The sequence below is a fragment of the Vulpes lagopus genome, chromosome 1 (genome assembly GCF_018345385.1).
Source record: "Vulpes lagopus strain Blue_001 chromosome 1, ASM1834538v1, whole genome shotgun sequence".
Lineage (NCBI taxonomy): Eukaryota > Metazoa > Chordata > Mammalia > Carnivora > Canidae > Vulpes > Vulpes lagopus.
The window spans coordinates 142546478-142567857 of record NC_054824.1 but is presented as its reverse complement, the minus strand read 5'-3'; the positions used below and the strand labels follow the sequence as shown (position 1 = coordinate 142567857).

Here is a 21380-nt window from a genome sequence, read left to right as displayed (position 1 = left end):
GATTTTCTAGATACTTTATTGATTTCTAACTGAATTCTATTATGCTCCAAAATGTACTATGCATGATTTCAGTCTGGCGATTTACTAAAACTCTAAAAATCATTTTATGCCATAGCATGGCTTATTTGTGTTGAGAAGAGTCCCGTGTAAGATCGAAAAGAATGTTCTGTGTTTACAGGGTTCTCTACGTCATTTAGGGCATGTTGAACAGAGGTTTTAGATCTTCTAATCTCATTTTTTTCTACTTTCCCCATCTGTAATGGAGAGCAGTGTTAATGTCTCCAGCTCTGGTGTTGGCCCTATCAGCTTTGGCTTCATGTATTTTGAGTCTGTCATTAGCTGGCACACACTCAGAATACTTATGTCCTTCTGATGGTATAAAGTTTGTCTCCTGTTCACATCACCATATCTTACTTATTTCAGTGGTTGTGTGGTAGAGTTCTCATCCTTTTACTTTTGCTGTCTGTAGTTTTATATGGAAAGTGTGTCCCTTGTAGACAGCATTGCATGTCTTTATCATGCATGTCTTTATCAATCTCTGTCTTTCAATTGGAATATTTTGTCTATTTTTATGTAATGTCGTTATTGATATCATTGGGTTTGGGTTACTATTTTACTGTTTCTCTTCTGTTTGTCCCATCTAATTTTTGTTCTTCTGTTCCTAATTTTCTGGAATTCCTTCAGATTAATCAAATATATTTGTATTTGAATCCATTCTGTTCACTCTCTTGATTTTTCAACAGTACCACTTAGTAGTTTTCTCTTGGTGGGTGATCTCGTTATTACAAGGTATGTTCCAGGTTTGTTGCCTTCTGCTTACATTATTAAGTTGTAATATTTTACAACTTCATGCACAGCTAACACCAGCTTCATCCCCTGCCTGTTGTCTGTGCTGTCCTTGTCATTTGTCTTACCTACACGTGTCTGTAAACCCCACAGTATCTTATTTTTGCCTTAGACTCTGAGAGGTGTTTTTTTTGTGTGTGTGTGTTGTTTTTAATTTTTAATGGATTAACAAGTAACTTTTTGTATTGACCTGTATATTTACTTTTCTGCTCTTCCTTCCATTCCTCTAGACATTTGTCCAGTTGTCTTGGGACCACTTGTTGAAGAGCCCTTTCTTTCTCCATTGACTTACCTTGGCTCCTTTGTTGAAAAATCAAGTGATATAAGTGGGTCTAACTTTTGGTCCCTTTTAAGCCAGTTCAGTGAATTCATTTCAGATTATCTATTTTTCAGTTTTACAATTTCCATTTTAAAGTCTTTATCTGTTAATTGCAGTATTAGCTTCATATGTAGTTTGCTTCTGTTCACTTATCTTTCCATTAAGGGTCAGTTTTTCCTACTACTTTGCATGTTTCATATTGTTTTTTGTTTTTGTTTTTGTTTGAATTGGATGCTGGGTATTGTGTCTAATATAATACTAGAGAGTAATATAGATAATATTCTCCCGTGGAAAGCCTTCCCCTTTTCTCTTTCTAGTTGCTAGGTTGAAGAGCTGATCTGTTCCACATGATTAGGAGTTGAGTTGGTTAGGGGTGATGATTTGATGTTTTAATTAATGTCCGATCACTACAGGCTTGAAGATAGGGGCAACCTCCTACCTCAGCAGGTTTTCGGATACAAGTATGGCAAGACTGCAGGATCTCCTAAAACTTTCTGTGCTACCTTGTACTCAGCTAAAGACATGTGGGTTGGAATTAGCTGATGAAGAGCAGGACTGCCTCCATGCTTGGGCTTCTCAGATTCCATTTACCTGCACTTGGCCTTTAAAATGTTAGTTGATTTTTTTCTTTGGCAAGCCCAGTCCTGTGTGTATCTGTGTCCTAATTTGGCAGGTGCTCACAGGGATGAAGATGGTCCCCACTTTCTGCTTCTATAGGAAGACTTCACCCTCTTCTGCAAACTAGTTCACTTAGACTTAAATAGATCTATAGCTTTTCAGTAACTCTAAAGAAAAACAAAATTGTTTTAGTGTTTCTGATATTTTCTTATGATTATTTTAGGAGCCAGGGTTTTTCTCTGTCTTCTACATTCTAGTTACAAGGGAACTCTGTAGAAATTGTTAATAAAAATAGAAGAAAAGCACCTTTATTCTCATTATAAACAGAATTCATGCTCATTGCAAATTTGAAAATGCAGGGGACATAGTAAGAAACACAAGAAAAAATATTTTTTGAGCTGGAATTGACAAATTACATATAATTTGTCTTTTTTTTTTTTTTGCTTTATCTAGTATTTCTACCATTCTGTGTCAAATAAAAGATTTTTTGCAGATGAAATTATGCTGAAACATTTTGAATTTTACTCTATGTGAATATTCATTATAAAAAATAAGGTAAAACAAGAAAATATAAGATTCCATGTAATTTCCATTATCTAGCAGTAATTATACTCTTAATTTTAAAAGACTCAGTGTTTACAAAAAATAAAAATAAAACACAACACTAAAATGGAGGACATCATAGAAAAAGAGCTAAAAAGTGACAAATTTGGACTTAGGATGTCAGATTCTGTACATCCTTTTTTTTTTTTTTTTTAAGATTTTATTTATTTATTCATGAGAGACACACACAGAGGCAGAGACACAGGCAGAGGGAGAAGCAGACTGTGCAGGGAGCCCGATGTGGAACTCAATCCTGGGACCCCAGGATCATGCCCTGGGCCGAAGGGAGGTGCTCAACTGCTGAGCTACCCAGGCGTCCCTATACATTCTTTTCGTGACTACTGCAGTAGATTTCCTCTGGCTGATTTCAGAACATAGGGAGAAATGCATGCTTTTAAGATACATTGCTGAGGTAGGACTTGCTTGGTGATTAGGTAGGGCCAAAGCTGAAGGAGTACCCCAGCATGATTCCAAGTTTTTTCTGAAAGGTTTGTAAAAGCACTTGGTCTGTATTCAGTAAATTAGATTTTTTAAAGCTTGCTTTTTAAAGCTTTTTTTTTTTTTTTTTTTTGGTCTAAAAATGAAATAGTAGATGATTTCAGTTCTTCAGGATTTTCTCTAATATGAAAGCAAAGGTATACATTTAAGACCTGTAACTGTCCTTTTGTATATACCTTACAAAAGAATAATTCTCTTTTTATTGGTTTCATTTGCATGCTATTAATCTGTGGTTGGCTGATTTACTCAAACTTATTAATATATTTTTAGCCATTAATTTTGCTCAAGAAATTCAAACTAATTTTAATACTCCTCAAAAAAGTCCTAACATTAAATACTAAACATGTAATTCATCTCATACTAAATGAATTCCACTTGGAGCAAACATTTAAATATAAAAAATGAAACCCTGTAATTTTTAGTCTTTGACAATGAGGAGTTTTTAAAATAACCTGAGCAAGAAATAAGTAAAATATACAACCATCAGAGAAGATATTGACAAATTTGAATAAATAAGATTTGAAATGTTATCACCACACCTATTAAAATGGCCACAGTCCAAACACTGGCAAGGCCTAATGCTTGTGAGGATGTGGAATGACAGGAACTCTCATTCACTGCTGGTGTACAGCTCCTGTGGAAGACACATTGGCAACTTCTTACAAAACTAAACATTCTCTTACCATGTGATCCAACAGTCATACTCCATAGTGTTTACCCAAAAGAGCTGAAAATGTATGGACACACAGAAGCATGAAATGGTTGTGTATATATAGCAGCTTTTTCATAAATGTCAAAACTTGGAAGCACTCAGGTGAGTGGACAGATACACAGTACATCCAGAGAATGGACTACTACTCGGCACTAAAAAGAGATGAGCTATCACGTCATGAAAAGACATGGAGGAACCTTAAATACATATTGCAAGTGAAAGAAGCCAGTCTTTGTAAAGGCTACATAGTGTATGATTCCAACTGTATGACATTTTGGAAAGGGGGAGACTATAGACATAATAAAAAAGATCTGTGATTTCCAGGGGCCAAAGGGGAGGAAGAAATAAAGAGAGCACAGGGGATTTTTAGAGTAGTGAAGCTATTTTGTATGATACTACATTGTGAATATATGTTATTATGTGTTTGTCAAAATCCATAGAATGTACAACACCAAGAATGAACTCTGATGTAAACTATGGGCTCTGAATGATAATAATGTGTCCACGTCAGTTTCTTGATAGCAACAAATGAAACATTGTGGTGTTAGATACTCATTGCCGGGGACATTGTACATGTATAAATACATGGGTATATGGCATTTCTTGGTACTTTCTGCTTTTTGCTGTGGACCTAAAACTGCTAAAAGTATTGTCTCATTTAAAAAATTAATGTTGGGGCATCTAGGTGGCTCAGTGGTTGAGCATCTGCCTTTGGCTCAGGTCTTGTTCCGGGGTCCTGGGATCAAGTCCTGCATCGGGCTCCCCACAGGGAGCCTGCCTCTCCTCTGCTATGTCTTTACCTCTGCTGTGTCTCTGCCTCTCCCTGTGTGTCTCTTATGAATAAATAAATAAAATAAAAACATCTTTAAAACTAAAAAAAATTAATGTCACCTTGAAGGCTATATCAAAAGAAACAAAAACTCAGAGAAATATATGCAAAGGAATGACCAGTCTAATTGATTTCAAAATTTAAAACCACTTATAAGTCAGGAAGAAAAAGATAATAGATAATAGAAAAATAGATAAAACGTGTATGAATGCACTATAACAAAAATTAAATTAAAAAATAGAGTAGGCAAATGTCAAAAGGTAGAGGTAGTGGCACAGTGTGAAGAAACAGGAGCTCATCAGTTGTTGGTGGGACTAAACATTTTGGGAGGTGGGAAGTACTTTGGCACTTATAAAAAATTTAATACACATTCCTTTTGATCTAAAGCTTCCTTGTTGAAAAATGAATCCTCCAACTAAATGCAAACTTGTATGCTATGATATACAAGGATTCCTCTAGATGTTTTAGCTGCCAGTACTACTAGTAACCACTGCCTAAATACTGAGGATATTTATTACTTCTCATTACCAGAAGTTTCAGACTTCAGTAGTAGCATGAATATATGAGTAACTAATAGTTTAATTATCAATTAACCTGCCTCTCTACAAAAAAGTTTCAAATAAATTGTTAGCTTATTTAACTTTGTAAAATTTTATGTATGATTATAATGAAACATTCTTCTAAATCTGTAATTCTAACTGATCATTTCTGTTAAGTGATAAGTATTTAATAGAGGGATCAGTAGTTAAGAGATGTGAATAATTGGGCAGTTTCCTCCATTTCTCACAGTAGCTTTGTTTATTCTATATCAGCTTCAGGAAATGGTGAGTTTTATTTCATTGTTCTAAATATATTTTGACCTTTCTTAGTTGGATCTGTTATGACTTGCCAACAGATTTTTCAAACCGAGGAACAAAAAAGAACTTAAGAACTTAATTTTATTATGGAAATGGAAGATTGTTCTGTCTTCTAAAAAATAATTATCACCTGTTCTGTATTTTTGGGTCATCTGTGTATCTGAGGGTTGCCATTCCATGTGTGTCACCTGGTATTTTATGTCATGGTTATCATGGTGTGGGGAGGCTGGGGTCTGACCTGTCATGCTACATCTACACTATTGCTATCTTGTTTTTTTTTACATCACTTTCCTAAAACATGTAAAAAAGATCAGAAAACGAAATGTATTCTGTAATTACAACATTAATTAACAACATTTGCAACAAATGTGTTTTGAAAATTATATGGAATTCAGTGGAATAGTCTCTGAGTAATTGTTTTTTCTCTGTGTTGTTTTTTTTTTCTCTTATTTTTATATATTTCTGTCCCCTCTCTTTATTTTCTTGACTAGGTTTGACCGGTTTACCTAAAACTGGAACAAATGGATAATTTTCTAAGAAAATAGAATTCACCAAAACTGACTTTAGAAAATAGAGCTATCTTAACAATAAACGTTCATTGAAGAAACAGAGAAATGTCTTAGGGTAAACCCTAGAAAATTACTAACTGCAAACAATTTTGCACAGGAATTCTACCAAACTATTAAGAAATATTTTTTTACAGAGCTATTTACACTTTTTATAGAATATAAAAAAGATAAAGCTTTTAGATTGTCTTCTTGGGGCGGTGTAACATTGCACTTACAATGTAAGTCTACAGACCAGCATCGTTTGAGATTATTGATGCAAAAATGCTACATAGGGAATTTTATCTCTCATATTTAATGGGTAAATACTAGAAATATCCCCTTAAGTTTAAGACTAAGTCAAGAATATCCAACTGTCATGATCATTTTATCAAAGTGTGACACACCCCAAAAATGATGGATAAAACACATGAAAGATTTTTAAAATTCTGCTTAATCAAAATTATGAGGAGTCATAAGACAGATGACCAAATATTTACAACCCACAACATACAAGGACTAATAGCTCCAGTAGATAAAGAGCCTTCTGTAAATCGGTGAGAAGAGTGACCTGCATCAGTGTAGAAATGAGCAAAAAGACTATTCACAGAAAGGAAATAAAATATCAAAAGGTATAAAGCTGCTTGCTCCATGTCATTTATAAGTGAAAAACGAATTAAAACTATGCTTGTTAAAACCATGTTTTTACCTGTTAATGATAGAACATAAGCATCCCCTCACATTTATGTTGCCACAGGGAATGTAAACTGGTACAACCTCTATAAGTGACAGTTTAGGCAAAATCTTTCAAAATCATAGATGTTTATAGCTTTTTGACTTGGCAGTTTCTCTTTTAAATGGTCAATACTATGAAAGTATGTAAAATGTACAAGATTAGTCACTGCAGTCTTGGTTCATAAAGCAGAAGATTGAAAATAGTCTGAGTATCCATCAGTATAGGATCATAATACGCCATAATGTGAGGTTACGTGGCTAATGTGTGAAGAGAGAGAAATAGGGACACATCAACATTCTTGATAGAGTAAGGAACATAAAATTATGCTAAGTTAGAACTGTTACATTTGTATATAAAAAGCAAGGTGGGGAGCACAGAACAACATATTTGTTTATGTGGTTCGAATATTTCTGGAAGGATACACAAGAAACTGGCAACATAGGCAGCCTTTGGGAAGGGGAAGCTAGGACCGTTTATACTCTTGTACCTTTTATATATCAAGGTCTTTATATATCAAAATTAAATTCACATATAGCAGTTGCATATTTAGAATTCTTAGTATGTAAACTTATCTGTATTATTTATTTTAGTTAATTACAACCAGATGTAACTCCTCCCCCCCAGTTTTATTATTTGGTCAGAAGTTCTGGAAATTCTTGCACATCTATTACAAGATTGAATCCTTTTGTTTCAGGATCTCCAGCAGAACTATCTCCTACTACTCTTTCCCCAGTTAATCATAGTTTGGGTAAGTTGCAAATACTCCTCCCACTTCCCACCATTTTACTCTGTTACATGTCTTCTTTCTCTGAGGTTATATTTCATATATATGATAAACAGATTCCAGTGAATAGTCAAATGACTGTTTAAATTCGTTCTTTTTAAAAATGATAATTTGTCTTGATACTACTAAAACTGTTTTCATCTGGCATATATGAGCATAAAAACCTAATCTTTCTATTCATGGAAATCATTCTTTCTGGAAAGTTTTATGACCTATTATGGCTAGAGTTATATGGACATGTTTATTTTAGGATATATTTTGTAATCACAATTATTATAAGAGGTATACATACATATACACACATGTATGGGGCATGGGAGAGGGGTGTGTGTGTGTGTGTGTTTACATTGTGTAGTCCATTCCTGGACTTCATTTTACCTCAGTATTTCAGAATGTTACTTCAGTTTCTACACATTAGGAATTTATTCTAAAAAATTATCATTTTTTTCATGATATTCCTTGTGTCTTTAATTTTATTTGAGAGCACAGAGAGAGAAAGAGAATACAAGCAGTGGGAGGGGCAGAGGGAGAAACAGACTCCCCACTTTGCAGAGAGCAGGACATCATAGGGCTTGATCCCAAGTCTCCAGGATCATGACCTGAGCTGAAGGCAGACTCTTAACCAACTAAGCCACCTAGGCAACCCCCCTTGTGTCTTTTAATCAATGATAGAAGTTAAATTTATGTGGTCCTAGTTTTCCCATGAAATATGTAGATTCTTTTGATTCCATATTCTGTCTCCACTTGCATGCTTTTTGTGTTTTATTACTTTCTGTTCTTTGTGTATGCGTGGGTTTTCTATTTTTGTAACTAGGGTAACTCACGGAAAATCTCCTGTTAAAATAGACAATGTCAAAAATATGTCGTATTTTGTATCCTATTATATAGAATTTTGCTTCTTGTGGCTTTTGACTCAATCCTTGCTCTAGCTTTATTCCACTCCCATCCTACCCCAAAATTAGTTTTATTATGCAAGTTGATTGACTTTGCCTACCATGGTTTTATATTTGAACAGGAACTTGGATAAAACTACTAGTAGAACATGACCCACCATAAAGTAAAAAAGATAGCTTGAAGATTAGATGACTTAATGAGATTGGGGATATTTGAAACATTGAAAATCTGGTATGATCTAATGGAAACTGGCGTTTGTGCTGTAGATGTTAAGTCAGCTTCCTGAGCAGTAGCCAGTGTAGGCTGGCATAGAACATGTACAGATATATGATGATATTCAATCTCTTTTTGGCTTGAACTGTTCACACAACATTTCTTGCTTTTATGGGTTTGGTTTTTTTCCCCAGATTTGCAGCCAGTTACTTACTCAGAACCTGCATTTTGGTGTTCAATAGCATATTATGAATTAAACCAGAGGGTTGGTGAGACCTTCCACGCATCACAGCCCTCACTCACTGTAGACGGTTTCACAGATCCATCCAACTCAGAGAGGTTCTGCCTAGGGTTGCTCTCCAACGTCAACCGAAATGCGACTGTAGAAATGACAAGAAGACATATAGGTATGTTTTTCCCTTTGTGAAGAACCAGTGCCATATATACTCATAATGTGAGCGCTGTGTGGTTTACCACATCAAGAGAGGTGTGCAATGTCCCCTGCCTCATCTTTGGCAGGTGAAGTGCATGGCTTCGCTGCTTTAATAGATCTGCAGGATCTTCAGCTTCTCTTTATTTGGCACCCTTGATACTGGGAAGTCCTTCAGTAAATGTGTAAAATTACTTTGCTGAGTCTCTACCAGTCATAAGATTATCATGTTCAGATTTCAGAATTATAATTTTAACAAATCATGACTTTTTTTCAGTTTGTTGGAATCTCCTAGTTTTTCCCCTTTCAATGAGTTCATATATTAAATAGTTAAATCTACCCACCATTAATCTGAAGCAAGAGATTTTAAACAAGAACGGCTATTTAGCACATAGCTCAAAAAATAATTCAGAGGATCTCCAGACATCGTAGTCTCAATACCCTTTTAGCAATTTTGTGAGGTCAAACGATTTTCATAATGTTACTAAGATCCTGTTTTCCTTTTTCACTCTGGTTCACTCATGAATATACAGTGAAATATTCCAGAAGCTACAAGGCATGTGATTTTACAAGCAACTACATGTAGAGTCTGACAAGAATCCAACTCTCTTCTGTTAAAGCCAGACATTAGAGAGAGTTATAAAATGTGAAGCATTGCTGTTCCCACTAATTTGGGGGGGAAGGGAAATAGTTATTTTTCATAACCTTGTTATTTATGTTAATATGTAATAGGTCTATTATTTAGATTTTTAAATGAATTAATGCATTTTTTAATCTCAGTTTTAGTATCAAATGTGGTAAGTTTCCATAGATGTAATCCACACAAACGACGACTCTTTGGGGTCTCCTGTATTTTTGTTGGCAGTGGGGTAAAAAAAAGTTTGAGTGCCACTAATATAATTGGACATAGTTCTCATTACTTTAAAGTAACCCTTTGTAACAATAGTTTGCTTCTGTTTCTGATGAATTAAACCATCACTTCTCATGAGAAGTAAAACTGGTCACTAAAGAGTGAGTGCAATTCTGCACAATGCTGTGACTTTGCTCTGGGTGGAATTTCTCAAGTCTTGCTTGATGTGTAAAGTTTGAAAAATCTTAGGTGTCTTGTGGGTCAGGAAGGCTTCTGAATACCCACCCGACCCTTAACTAAAATACTTCTCTTTTTGCCTGTGTTTTAATTGGGGGTGCTACATGCAGGTTTAATGGAGGATTTCCTCTACCATATATACTTCTCTGCACAATTTTAGATTGCTGTAATTATTGGATCGTCTTTTTCCTTTGATTTCTAACTTATTGGGTGGTTTCAATTAGAGCCTGGAAAATCTCTACTTTCTGGATTTAATCTTTTCCTGATGGTCAGGTACATATTTGATGGTCTTACAGTATTCTAGGGTCATGAGATCAGGATGTCAGGTTCTGTGTTGATGTATTAAATCTGGCCTATAGGTGATTCTGTTAGTTTTCTTGTGCTGGATAACACGTTAATACACACCTACCAGCCTGAAACAACAAAAATTTGTGATGTCACAGTTACTGCAGGTCAGGAGTCTAGGCATGGGTTAGAAATCTCCTCTGGGTCTCATGAGGGGAGACCATGGTGTTAACTGAGCTGTGTTCTTGTCTGGAGCTTTAAGTCCTCTCCAAGCTCACATGATTGTTGCAGAGTCCACTTCTCTGAAGTTGTAGCCCCAGGGTCCTCATTTCCTGCACTGTCCATTGAAAGCTTCTCTGAGTAGCTAGAGGCCATTGGCATTCCTTGCTACAAGCCGCAGAGAATCTCTGCTGTTGAACCCTCCCTCTCACATTTTGAATCCACTTTCACCAGGGACAATCCACTCTGTTCTAAGATACATCACCTGATTAAGTCAGGCTCACCAAAAGAGAATCTCCTTTTCTTGAGGTCAGCTGATTTGAGACCTTAATTACATCTGAAAAACTCCTTATTAACAGCAGATTCATGCTTGACTGAATAATAGAGATGCATATATACCAAGGGTGAGAATCTTAGGTGCTCTCTCAGATCTCTGCCTTTCACAGTTGGCTTTTTTTTTTTTTATTTTTATTTATTTATGATAGAGAGAGAGAGAGAGAGAGAGAGAGAGGCAGAGACACAGGCAGAGGGAGAAGCAGGCTCCATGCACCGGAGCCCGACGTGGGATTCGATCCTGGGTCTCCAGGATCGCGCCCTGGGCCAAAGGCAGGCACTAAACCGCTGCGCCACCCAGGGATCCCTCACAGTTGGCTTTTTAAAATTCTTATGTCTCTAATTAATTTTGTGTGTGTTTGATTTGTTAGATTCTGAAAGAAGTCTATTAAAATCTCCCAGCATAATTTTTTCTCACCTAATTCTGCTTATCTATTTAGGGATTTGGTCATCACCTTAACATGTGATTTTATTTTATTTTTTGTTTTATTTATTTATTTTATAATGTAATTTTAAAAAGGGCAAATGACTCTAACCTCTTGATTTATATTTGCTTTTTTCTTAACATTGGTGGGATTGTTAAGGAAATACAGTTTATTACAGTGAATGCATGTTTATCCAAAGAGTTTTAATTCCTTCAAACATAATTTCTTTTACTTATTTTAGAATATATAATTTGTCTGAAATTCTTTGTTTTACTAGCCATGTGTTTTTCTGCATTTTCTCAATACTTTGGGCAATTATTATTTTTTGAAATCAATAAAATCATTGTTAAAAAATACTTAGAACAATATAGAGTGGTATATTTCAAAGTTAGACTTCAGAAAACCATTACTGTGGAAAAGGTTATCAAAATACCTTCTATCACTTTAAGACTCGTCTAAGAGAGACTCTTCCAAAGCGATGCTGAAACAGGAAATGTTATAAAACTGATCCCATATGTATTTTGTTTTAGGAAGAGGAGTACGCTTATATTACATAGGTGGAGAGGTTTTTGCTGAGTGCCTAAGTGATAGTGCAATCTTTGTGCAGAGCCCCAACTGTAACCAGAGATACGGCTGGCACCCTGCGACAGTGTGTAAAATTCCACCAGGTATGGATCCACCAGTGTTAATAAACCCTCAATGTGCTGAGTTTTTCTGGTTGCTTTTAATTTTAGGAATCAGGAGATGACTTGCGTACTTGTATTTTAAGACCAGTAGCCCTTTAAAAATTCTTGTCTTATAATGATACCCTTTTTTTTACACAGTTTTTACTTTTTTCAATCCTAGGCTGTAATCTGAAGATCTTCAACAATCAGGAATTTGCTGCTCTCCTGGCTCAGTCTGTTAATCAGGGTTTTGAAGCCGTGTATCAGCTAACTAGAATGTGTACCATAAGAATGAGTTTTGTGAAAGGATGGGGAGCAGAATACCGGTATGAAATACGTATTCAGTTCTTCAATTTCCACAATTCTTTTTTCTTCTATCCTTTGGTTCTCGTGGAGTTCCCACGTATCCCTAAGCTTATGGAGTCAGAAGAGCATATGCAAAGTAACATGAAGAACTTGGAGGTCTCTGCCTTTGAAACCCCTCCAGATGCCTGTGCTGGCATTGTAGAGGACAGAATTAAACCCTGTTCAGACATGCACTGTAATGTAGTGCAGAGTATTAAATACCATAAAAGAGGTATATTTGAAGGCTAATGTCAGTTTGTAGAAGGAGAGACATTTTCCCGGGGGCTCAGGGAAGGCTTCCAGTAGAGATGGCACATGATCTAGGTTGTGAAAGATGCCTAGGATTTCAGGTTGGTATGAGGGGTTGCGAAACTATGATGCTGACACTAGCATGCAGTTCAGTTCAGCTGGAGTACAGAAAGTAAGAATATATCTGGACAGATCATTAGAGACCAGTGGAATGTAAGGTTAAGAGGTAGAACTTCATTCAGTAATAGAAGGGCATACTTGGTAGGTGTCAGGTGCTGTGCAGTGTTTTCAGTGCAGGACATCACACATTGCGGCCTGGCTAAGAATCACTATTTCTGTTGTCTCTTTTTTATACGGTTGCAAAAAGTAGTTCAGACTAATACTTAGTTGGAAATAGGCATAGAAAAGATTTGAGAATTTTCCAAGGGGCACTCTCTACATGGTGGAGAGGAGTCCATGGAGATGGACTTGAGGAGAGCTTTCCTTGCCTCTTAACGCCCTCTCCAAGGGTGGTAGTAACATTACAAAACTGAGTTCTACAGAAGTTAGGTTGTCAGCGGAGGATAAAGCAAGTTAGGTTATTACCAAATTAAAGCATGGACTGGATTCCACAAGAGAGGAACAGAAGACTCCCTTAGCATATTTAAGGCTGGAACCATGAGTAAAGTACTTAGTCCTCCTCCAGCTAGTTTTGCTAACTGTGAGCACTCACATGCAAAGGTATTCATGTACAGTAGTCATCATATTCCTGTTTCTTACCTGGCAGTTTGAGCCTCTTCTTCAGAATGTGTTTCATTTCATTTGGACTTGATTCTCTACCTTCAACAAATTTGGGGAAGTGTGTGTCTCTTGAGATGGTGAAACCTGAGGTCTGCTGGGTGAATACTTTTATAAAAATAATACTGTTTCGTATATTTGTATCCTAGAATAAAAATTTGTCTTTATTTTGGCCAGGTTATAATTGTAGAAAAATTCATTTAATCATTTCCCTTTTAGGGTGTGATGCCTTAAAAGAGCACAGAGCTCCTTTTTGCTTTGGACTTGAATTGGCCTGAGTTGATATTAAAAATTAGATTGAGGTGGCACCATCTGATACCAGGCTTTTAGGTCACAGGTTCTTTTTCTTCAAAAGATGAGAATATTACAGAACATGATAGTAGAAATTTAGTGCCATTAAACATGAACTGCCGAGAGCGGGGAGGCTTCCACGTGTGTTTATAGCTCTCCTGCCAAGGGCAGTTTTACTTGGTGGAAGAGAGGTGCTGCCCTGGGTGCACTGTGCACTCTGCCATTCTTAAACCTGGGGAGAATTTAAAAACTGTAATGATGAGAAGTGGTAATATACAGTATGTTTTTATTGGTGTATAGTCCGATAGATCTACTTTGGGTAATAAACTAGTTTCCTTTAACATCTATAGATCAGAATAATGTCAGGTACCTGCTCTCTGTGAACTGTTGGTGGTTACCAGGAACCTTTTATCCTTAATGATGCTGGAGCTGTGGGGGTAGATCTCAGGGCTAGATTTCTCAAACTTTTTTTCAGTTTCTTTATTACCAGCATATTTGCCAGCATAAAAATCAGGAAATGTAGTAAGCAATATAGATGTGCAAAGAGTTTATATATTTAATTGAAGAAATATGTCTGAGTTAAGTGAATTGTTACTGAAGTGAATAAATAAGTAGGGTATAAATAATGTTTTGGGTGCATTTCTGTGCCCAAACAAGACCACTGACAGTATTCTGAAACCTACTCCCCATTCAGTGACTGGATTAGGAATGATTCCCGAAGGTTCATCTGATGAACCTTCTGACTGAAATGTTCTGACCGAAAACAAACTGAGAAGTACCCAGAATTCAGCAAATGACAGAATCAAAATTCAAAGAGATCTTGGCAAAAGCCTGCAGAAGGCCTGATCTGAGGGAGAGCTAGAAGGCAGGAGAAACTTCTTTGAGAAACAACAGGAAGAACAGAGGGTGGCAGATGGAGAAGGGTCAGTCTGGCCTCTGCCTCCTGGATTACATGAGCTAACTTGTAAAGCGTGCCAGTGCAATGCTAAGCTGCATAAGCCAAAATGTACTGTCCGAATCAAAATATGACCATGGGTTTGTACAGGTCAGATTTGAGACTGTTCTATTCTGCTCCACGTGTCATGTTTTAGGAATGATCCCATATCAACATCTTAGTGTATGTCTCAGACCCCGAGACAAGGATTCAAATGCTAGGAGTTGGTTCAGGAAATGGAGGACGCACTGGTAAGGAAGGAGGAAATAGAGAAGTGAGGTAGGGGAGGGAAGGCAGCCAAAACCATTATTAAGCCTGCTGCTGTGTTGGGTGGGTCATTAGAGCTTATTCCCCTAGGAAAACATGGGAAACTGTAATGAACGTACAGAATTATCCCACCCAGAAGGAAAGGAAACCGGGTGTTTAAATGCCAGTTCCCATGTCATTGGGTAAGGGCTGCTCCTGGGGAGGTAATTTCCTAGCATTTGTGGTCTGCTGCACATGTGGCCCGAGCAGAGAAGTTGTTAGGCACAGGAATTCAGAGATACATGATTGTTAGTCGGCAAGAGAATGCTGAAAACTCCAGAGGGTACAGTGCGGCACTGACACCGTCTGCTATAGAAAACCACAACCTTTGAGATGCAGTTTTAAGTTATAGTGAGTGTGTGTCACTTGGAGCTGAAGGTTTGATAATGGCCTTTTCTTGTGTTTGTAGGGCGGTCACAGTGAAGCAGCAAGCAGACTCGCTGACTTACTGTAGATAATAAATAAGACAGAACTCAGATCAGTATGTGAGCAAGTGACGGGACGTCACTAAACAGTTTGTAGTTCCCAGAGTCCCATTATGTCGAAATGCTGGAGGTGTTTCTATTAAAAGCATGCACCCATGTTTCTAACAGAGATGTTGTTTCATTGGCCTTGTCAGGGAAGGCCGACCTCTAGCTCTGAACATTCTGTGGTAAGCTTCGGTCAGAATTCTGTTTTGTTTTGGTACACTTGAAATTTGAACTCTGTTCTATTTAGACTTGACTTGGTATTTGAGGATCCTCTGCTCTGTGATTGATTAATCAGTAGGGCGACTGTGTTTTCTGGTTTGCTTGGGACAGTCTTGGTTTGAGTCCCTTGTTCCTGGCCTGATTATTAATAGTGACTATTCACTCTGAAAGGCGTCTCGTTTTGGTTGGTAAGTAGTCAGGTCACCCTCCTAATTTTAATTTGAAGAGAAATGAATGTTTTTGTTAATTTCTTTAAAAGCAAAAAAAAAAATAAAAGTCACTAGAAGTATTTTGTTAGACTTGGAGGATTAAATAATTTTCAGAGTAATAGCTATTCAGACTTAATACTTGTCCTAAAGAATGTAGGCTTTAGTATATACAGCTTTTAATTTAACTAAATTCTTAATGCATGTTGCTGAACATCGCCATATTGTTCTTTTAATTTCATAATTATTTTCTTGTATTCTTTTAAATAGAAGGCAGACGGTAACGAGCACTCCTTGCTGGATTGAACTTCATCTGAATGGACCTCTACAGTGGTTGGACAAAGTATTAACTCAGATGGGATCCCCTTCAGTGCGTTGCTCAAGCATGTCATAAAGCTTCGTCACCACTCAGATCCCATCAAAAGACTTAATGTAACAACTCTTCTGTCATAGTATTTGTGTGTGGTCCCCATGGACTGGTTACTGTCCAAAAATTCAAGAGAGAAAAACAGCACTTGAGGTCTCATCAATTGAAGCACCTTGTGGAATCGGTTTCCTATATTCAAATATTAGATGGGAAAATTAGTGTCTAGAAATACCCTCCCATACAGGAGAAAGAGAAGATTTTAAAGACTTAACTGATGTCTTGGTGGGCATAAAACTGAATGTCCCAAAGGTCTATTAATAACAGTAGTAGTTATGTGTACAGGTAATGTATCATGATCCAGTATCACAGTATTGTGCTGTTTATATACATTTTTAGTTTGCATAAATTAGGTGTGTGTGTGTGTGCTGCTTCTTGATTTAGGCAAGCCTTTATAAAGTTACAGTACCTAATCTGTTATTCCCACCTCTCCGTTATTTTTGTGTGTCTTTTTTAATATATAATATATATCAAGATTTTCAAATTATCATTTAGAAGCAGAGTTCCCTTGTAGAAAAACTAATTTTTTTGCCTTTTACCAAAAATAAACCCTTGGGGGAAGAAAAGTGGATTAACTTTTGAAATCCTTGACCTTAATGTGTTCAATGGGTCTTAAAAACATTCATCTTGTGTTATTTACTGCTGCATCTCACTGTATGGAAACTTTGCAGAAAATCTTTCCAGACCTCTTCTCCTTCCACTTTTGCCCTGATACCAAAACTGTAGCATGATATCCATCACTAGTAATGGTGGCACTGATACTGCCAGCACCAGTTAATTCTGGGGCACAGTGCAAGTTCCTATGGAGTAAGTCCCTTTGTCTTAACAACAGATTTCAATGGATAGTAATAGACTTGTGTAACCAAGCAGTCTGTTGATTTATCCTTACACCTCATAAAAACACAAATGGCAGTATAATTATTTTCAGGGATATGCTACAATTGCTTCAGTATATTTATCCTTTTTTTAAAGCCAATCTATAGATATAAACACTCTTTTTTAAAAGCTATTTTAAAATATTTCAATAGCCGACCTAGGGCTCTCTGAGTTTCATTTGATTTAATTACCAGATTGTATTATGAAATGGACCTTTTGTAATTGTAATTGTGTCTGCAAAATACCTACAAGAGTGATGCTGAGGTATGATCAGCAGATAAGGGTCATCTGTTTTTAAAGTATGTTGTATTAAATTTATAAAAAATCTATGTTATTTTACCTGATTATGAATTCAGAATTTTAAAAATTGGGGAGAAGCAGTTTAGCAAGTTTTTTAGCTTCTAATTACCTACAGTCTGAGCTGTTCTTAACTAATCCTGAATGTGTGGTTGACTATTATAACCAATGACATTTTATGCTCTGTGGTGAGAGAAGATTCCAGAAGCTCTGTTGGTAGTCCATTTGGTGGCAGATAATCCTGGTTTGATGTTGACTCTGCAGTTTAAATGCTTCTTGTTTGCATCTCTTTAGAAATGGGGATAGCCACTCCCAACCCCCTTCTAGTAAATTTTCAGGTTTTTGGAGATAGACACTTTTGGTACTTACTTTTTGAAACCATGTTCAGCTGTCTCTACAGGTATCATTTTTAATATTCACAGCATTTGAATGTTTTCTACTAGATACTGCCCCATTTTCCTATATTTGTGAGTACATGTTAGTGTTCATGCAGACTTGGTAGTCATTTTTAATTCTTTCAGCAAATATTTACTGTTCACCTGTTATGTGCACCAGGAACTTTCTTGACGTTGGGTAAAGGTGAACAAGACAGATCCAGTCCCGGCCCTGGCCAAGACTTCAGTTACTGTTGTAACCCTTAGTTAGTTCATTTGTCTATGAGGGAGATAAGCAGGTAGAGCTTATGGTAGAGCACAGCAAGAAAGGAAGCGATGCTTGAGCGGACATCTGCTGTGAGAAGGGAGCAAGCCACGGAGAGAGCCCCAGGAGATTGGTGTTCCTGGCATGGAGAAAGGCACCAAATGCCAAGGCTCATTGTGAAAGAAACTCATTATTAGGTATTAATGTTTACCCCGAAGTCTCTACAGAGATCCAAACTCGAGGACCAAAAGCGTTCTATAATTTCTAATAGTTGAGGGTGGCCTTACTTTGTCAGTTCATATGTCCTAGGTATGTCTGTCAGACCAGCAGCCTCTGCCCTTTCGAAGGCTTGAACTTCCGTGAGAACTGGTGGTGATGCTGGGAACGGTTGTGGGTGCAGAAAACAACTTTGAAAGTGGCAGAAGGGCCTGGTAGTCACTCACTCTTGGATTGAGGTGGTAGGTGAAGCAGTGCCAACGACAGCATTCCAGTAGTGATTACATCTCCACAACTGTGTTGAGGTTCTTCCCTACAGTATTGAACTGGGACTCAACTCTTTGGAAATATCTGTTGTACTGAGCACTTAGACCTGTCGAGCAGTTGCCCTGGTGTTTAATGATCTTACATGTTTTTTTGGAGATACTATTTCTTACATTCTGTCCTGTCTACTGTGGCCTACATTTTGTTGATTTCCCCCCCTCTTTATTGGGGTTTTCATTCTTCTAAATGATGAGTTCTCTTTGATGTTGAATTTTGCTTCTATTTAAATTAGCAACATTATTTAGAATTCCCCTCCCACAGTGGTCACTTTCTTTGTTTCACATGAGAACTGATGAACATGTTTCAGTCCCATTTCTAAGCTGGATGGTGGTCTGCACAGTCAAATCTGTAGATGCCGTGGGGAATCGGGAGGCTGGTGGTGTTCCCATGTTCCCACTGACTTTGGTTTAACTAGTGGCAGCTTTGTTTTTACCCTGTAATGGAGTTATATAGAGATTTCTTTCTTTCTTTCTTTCTTTCTTTCTTTCTTTCTTTCTTTCTTTCTTTCTTTCTTTCTTTCTTTCTTTCTCTTTCTTTCTTTCTTTCTTTCTTCTCTTTCTTTCTTTCTTTCTTTTTCTTTCTTTTCTTTTCTTTTCTCTTTTCTTTTCTTTTCCTTTTCTTTTCTTTCTTTTTTAAAGAGTTTTACTGCTTTTTTAGAAAAAAAAAAGTTTGAAAAGTCTGTGTAAGTACTGTTTAGGATTAGAACATATGAGTGGACTTCGGCCCCCCCTTCGGAACAACCCTGCTTGTGTTCTTTCCTTCTATTTCAGAGAAACTTCCTGATTATATTTGAACTATACCAGTTATACTAATTACACATTATGTCATCCATTCACTCAGTAAACATTTATTGATGTATCCCTTTATCCGGCCATGGTGGTAGGTGCTGAGTAATGAAGAGATGGCTAGGATTTAGTCTGGCCCTCAAGCTGTGGGGTTATTCCTCACTCAGGACCTGCCACTTTGCCAGAAGGAATCTTCCCTAATTTTTCTTGAAAGCTAAATATTCTTATTCAGTACTCCTAGTCTGTATTCCAAGTACATGATTGCGAATTGTTTAATATCTAGGGTTTTTTTTTTTTAATCTTAAACTGTATCAGTTTTGCTTGATTCATCTGCCTTTACACTTGTCATATTTTCTCCTTTGTCAAAATTATTTTAATTCCAGTTTATTTGTGCCTTTTAGGTCGGTTTCAATCAAGACCAAGACTTTGAAGGTGAAAAACAATCAGTCTGGTCTCTCGCTAATTGAAATCAAGTAAAAGACTATATATGTGCCCAGATGGTTTCTCTACCTCTTCCAAAAGCTGTCCAAATACACCTTTAAGATCTTTTTGTGTTTTGTTTTGTTGTTTCTTTTCTTTCTCTTCTCTTCTCTTCTCTTCTCTTCTCTTCTCTTCTCTTCTCTTCTCTTCTCTTCTCTTCTCTCTCTTCTCCTCTTCTTCTCCCTTTCTTTCTACACTTGGAGCATTTATTCAGTACTCACTACTCTCTTGGTCTGGTTGATGGTGAGTTATAAAGTAAGAGAATGTTCACCTTATTTAAAATTTGTCTTTGTGTTCATTTTCTTTTGTAGCTGCACATGATGATTTCATAGACTGCCTCCTTCCACACCATTGATAACTAGATAGTCTGTGGACATAAGCAGCACAGGATCTTTTCTCTTACTCTGATCCAACTCATTGATGTTCAGACATGACAAATTATTGCCCAGTTTCTTTGCTTCATGAGCGTTTCTCTGCTAAATTCTTAATATTTATCAACTGAATTGTATTTTTCCTCTCCTCATCACAGAATGTATCCCTTGTGGTCTTGCTGGTTGCCCTCTTCCGTGCCAGCCATGTTTTATCTGCAGACATCAGAATGTTTTCTCTCCATTGAACTCTACTAAAGATGAAAAAGATGGTGCTTTTCATACCCAGGGTCCTAATTTCTTCACCATGAAGGTTGATTTTGTTCCCATTGGTCAGTCACCTAAATCTTAAAAATGGCTCTTCAGTTAAATGTCTTTGTGACTAGCAAATAGCATGAATTACAGATTCTATTTTAAATTATGTTTAGGATTAGGAACTTTTCCAGCAGTTGCAGCCAATGGTTTCCTGTAATACTAGCCCATTTCCACCTTGGAACATATTGGATTGTTGTATTTAGTACAGGCAAGAGTAACGATGGTAGTGAGTGGTCTCTAGAGGTAGTCAGAATCCTACTAATGAGTTCCTTTTATTTCTTCCTTTTCAAGTTTTCATGAATATTCTATCTGTTCAGACTACCTTTTATGTATGGAGATTGAGGGGCAGATCATCTCTTGGAGTGGAATTCCTGTGTTTGGAGCCTCCACCAGGAAATGTCAGCTATACTAGATATAGACAGCCTCATAATAACCTTTGTGATAAGAACTTGTCTAATGTGTTCATATAATTTCTTGAGAAGAACTGTTTTATCTTGGATATTATAGGTAACTTTATATATAGCATAACTGCCTTAAATCTTTTTAGTAGGAAATAAATTATATAAAGTGTGTGTATGCATTATGTATACCTGCGCACTCCTAGAAAAACCTGAACACAGCGTAGGGGTCATTTATCTGCTTACGTTTTAACACCGTTGAAAGATTCTATTGTTTAAAATCTCTAACCTCAGTAAAAGTTCACTAATCTGCTTGTGGACATTTTCCTTTCAGATCTTCAGAGTTATTTATTTATTCTGCCAGAGTTGTGATTTGGTGGTTCAGTTAGTATGCCATTTTTAAGGCAGCTTGATAATTAAGAATGATAACTGGAATTCATTAACATCAAAAAGAGCTGCAGTAGACACTCATTCATTACATTATTATATATCCAGTGGTCTCTGAAAGATACTAGTTGAGGGTTAACTTTTTTGTTGTTGTTAGATTGTCCCCCCCCCTTCTT

The 21380-nt window shown here is 36.8% G+C and overlaps 1 protein-coding gene across 1 annotated transcript in view; it reads left to right on the top strand.

The window, feature by feature from the left end:
* SMAD2 (SMAD family member 2) overlaps positions 1 to 21152 on the top strand; it is a 78317-nt gene extending 57165 nt beyond the window's left edge. Inside the window, exons 7-11 of the mRNA XM_041744192.1 lie at positions 7258 to 7311; positions 8649 to 8861; positions 11764 to 11901; positions 12080 to 12224; positions 15966 to 21152. Coding sequence (XP_041600126.1) covers positions 7258 to 7311; positions 8649 to 8861; positions 11764 to 11901; positions 12080 to 12224; positions 15966 to 16089 — 674 coding nt within the window. The 3' untranslated portion in view covers positions 16090 to 21152. The remainder of the gene's footprint in view (positions 1 to 7257; positions 7312 to 8648; positions 8862 to 11763; positions 11902 to 12079; positions 12225 to 15965) is intronic.
* The last annotated feature ends 228 nt before the right edge of the window (positions 21153 to 21380 follow it).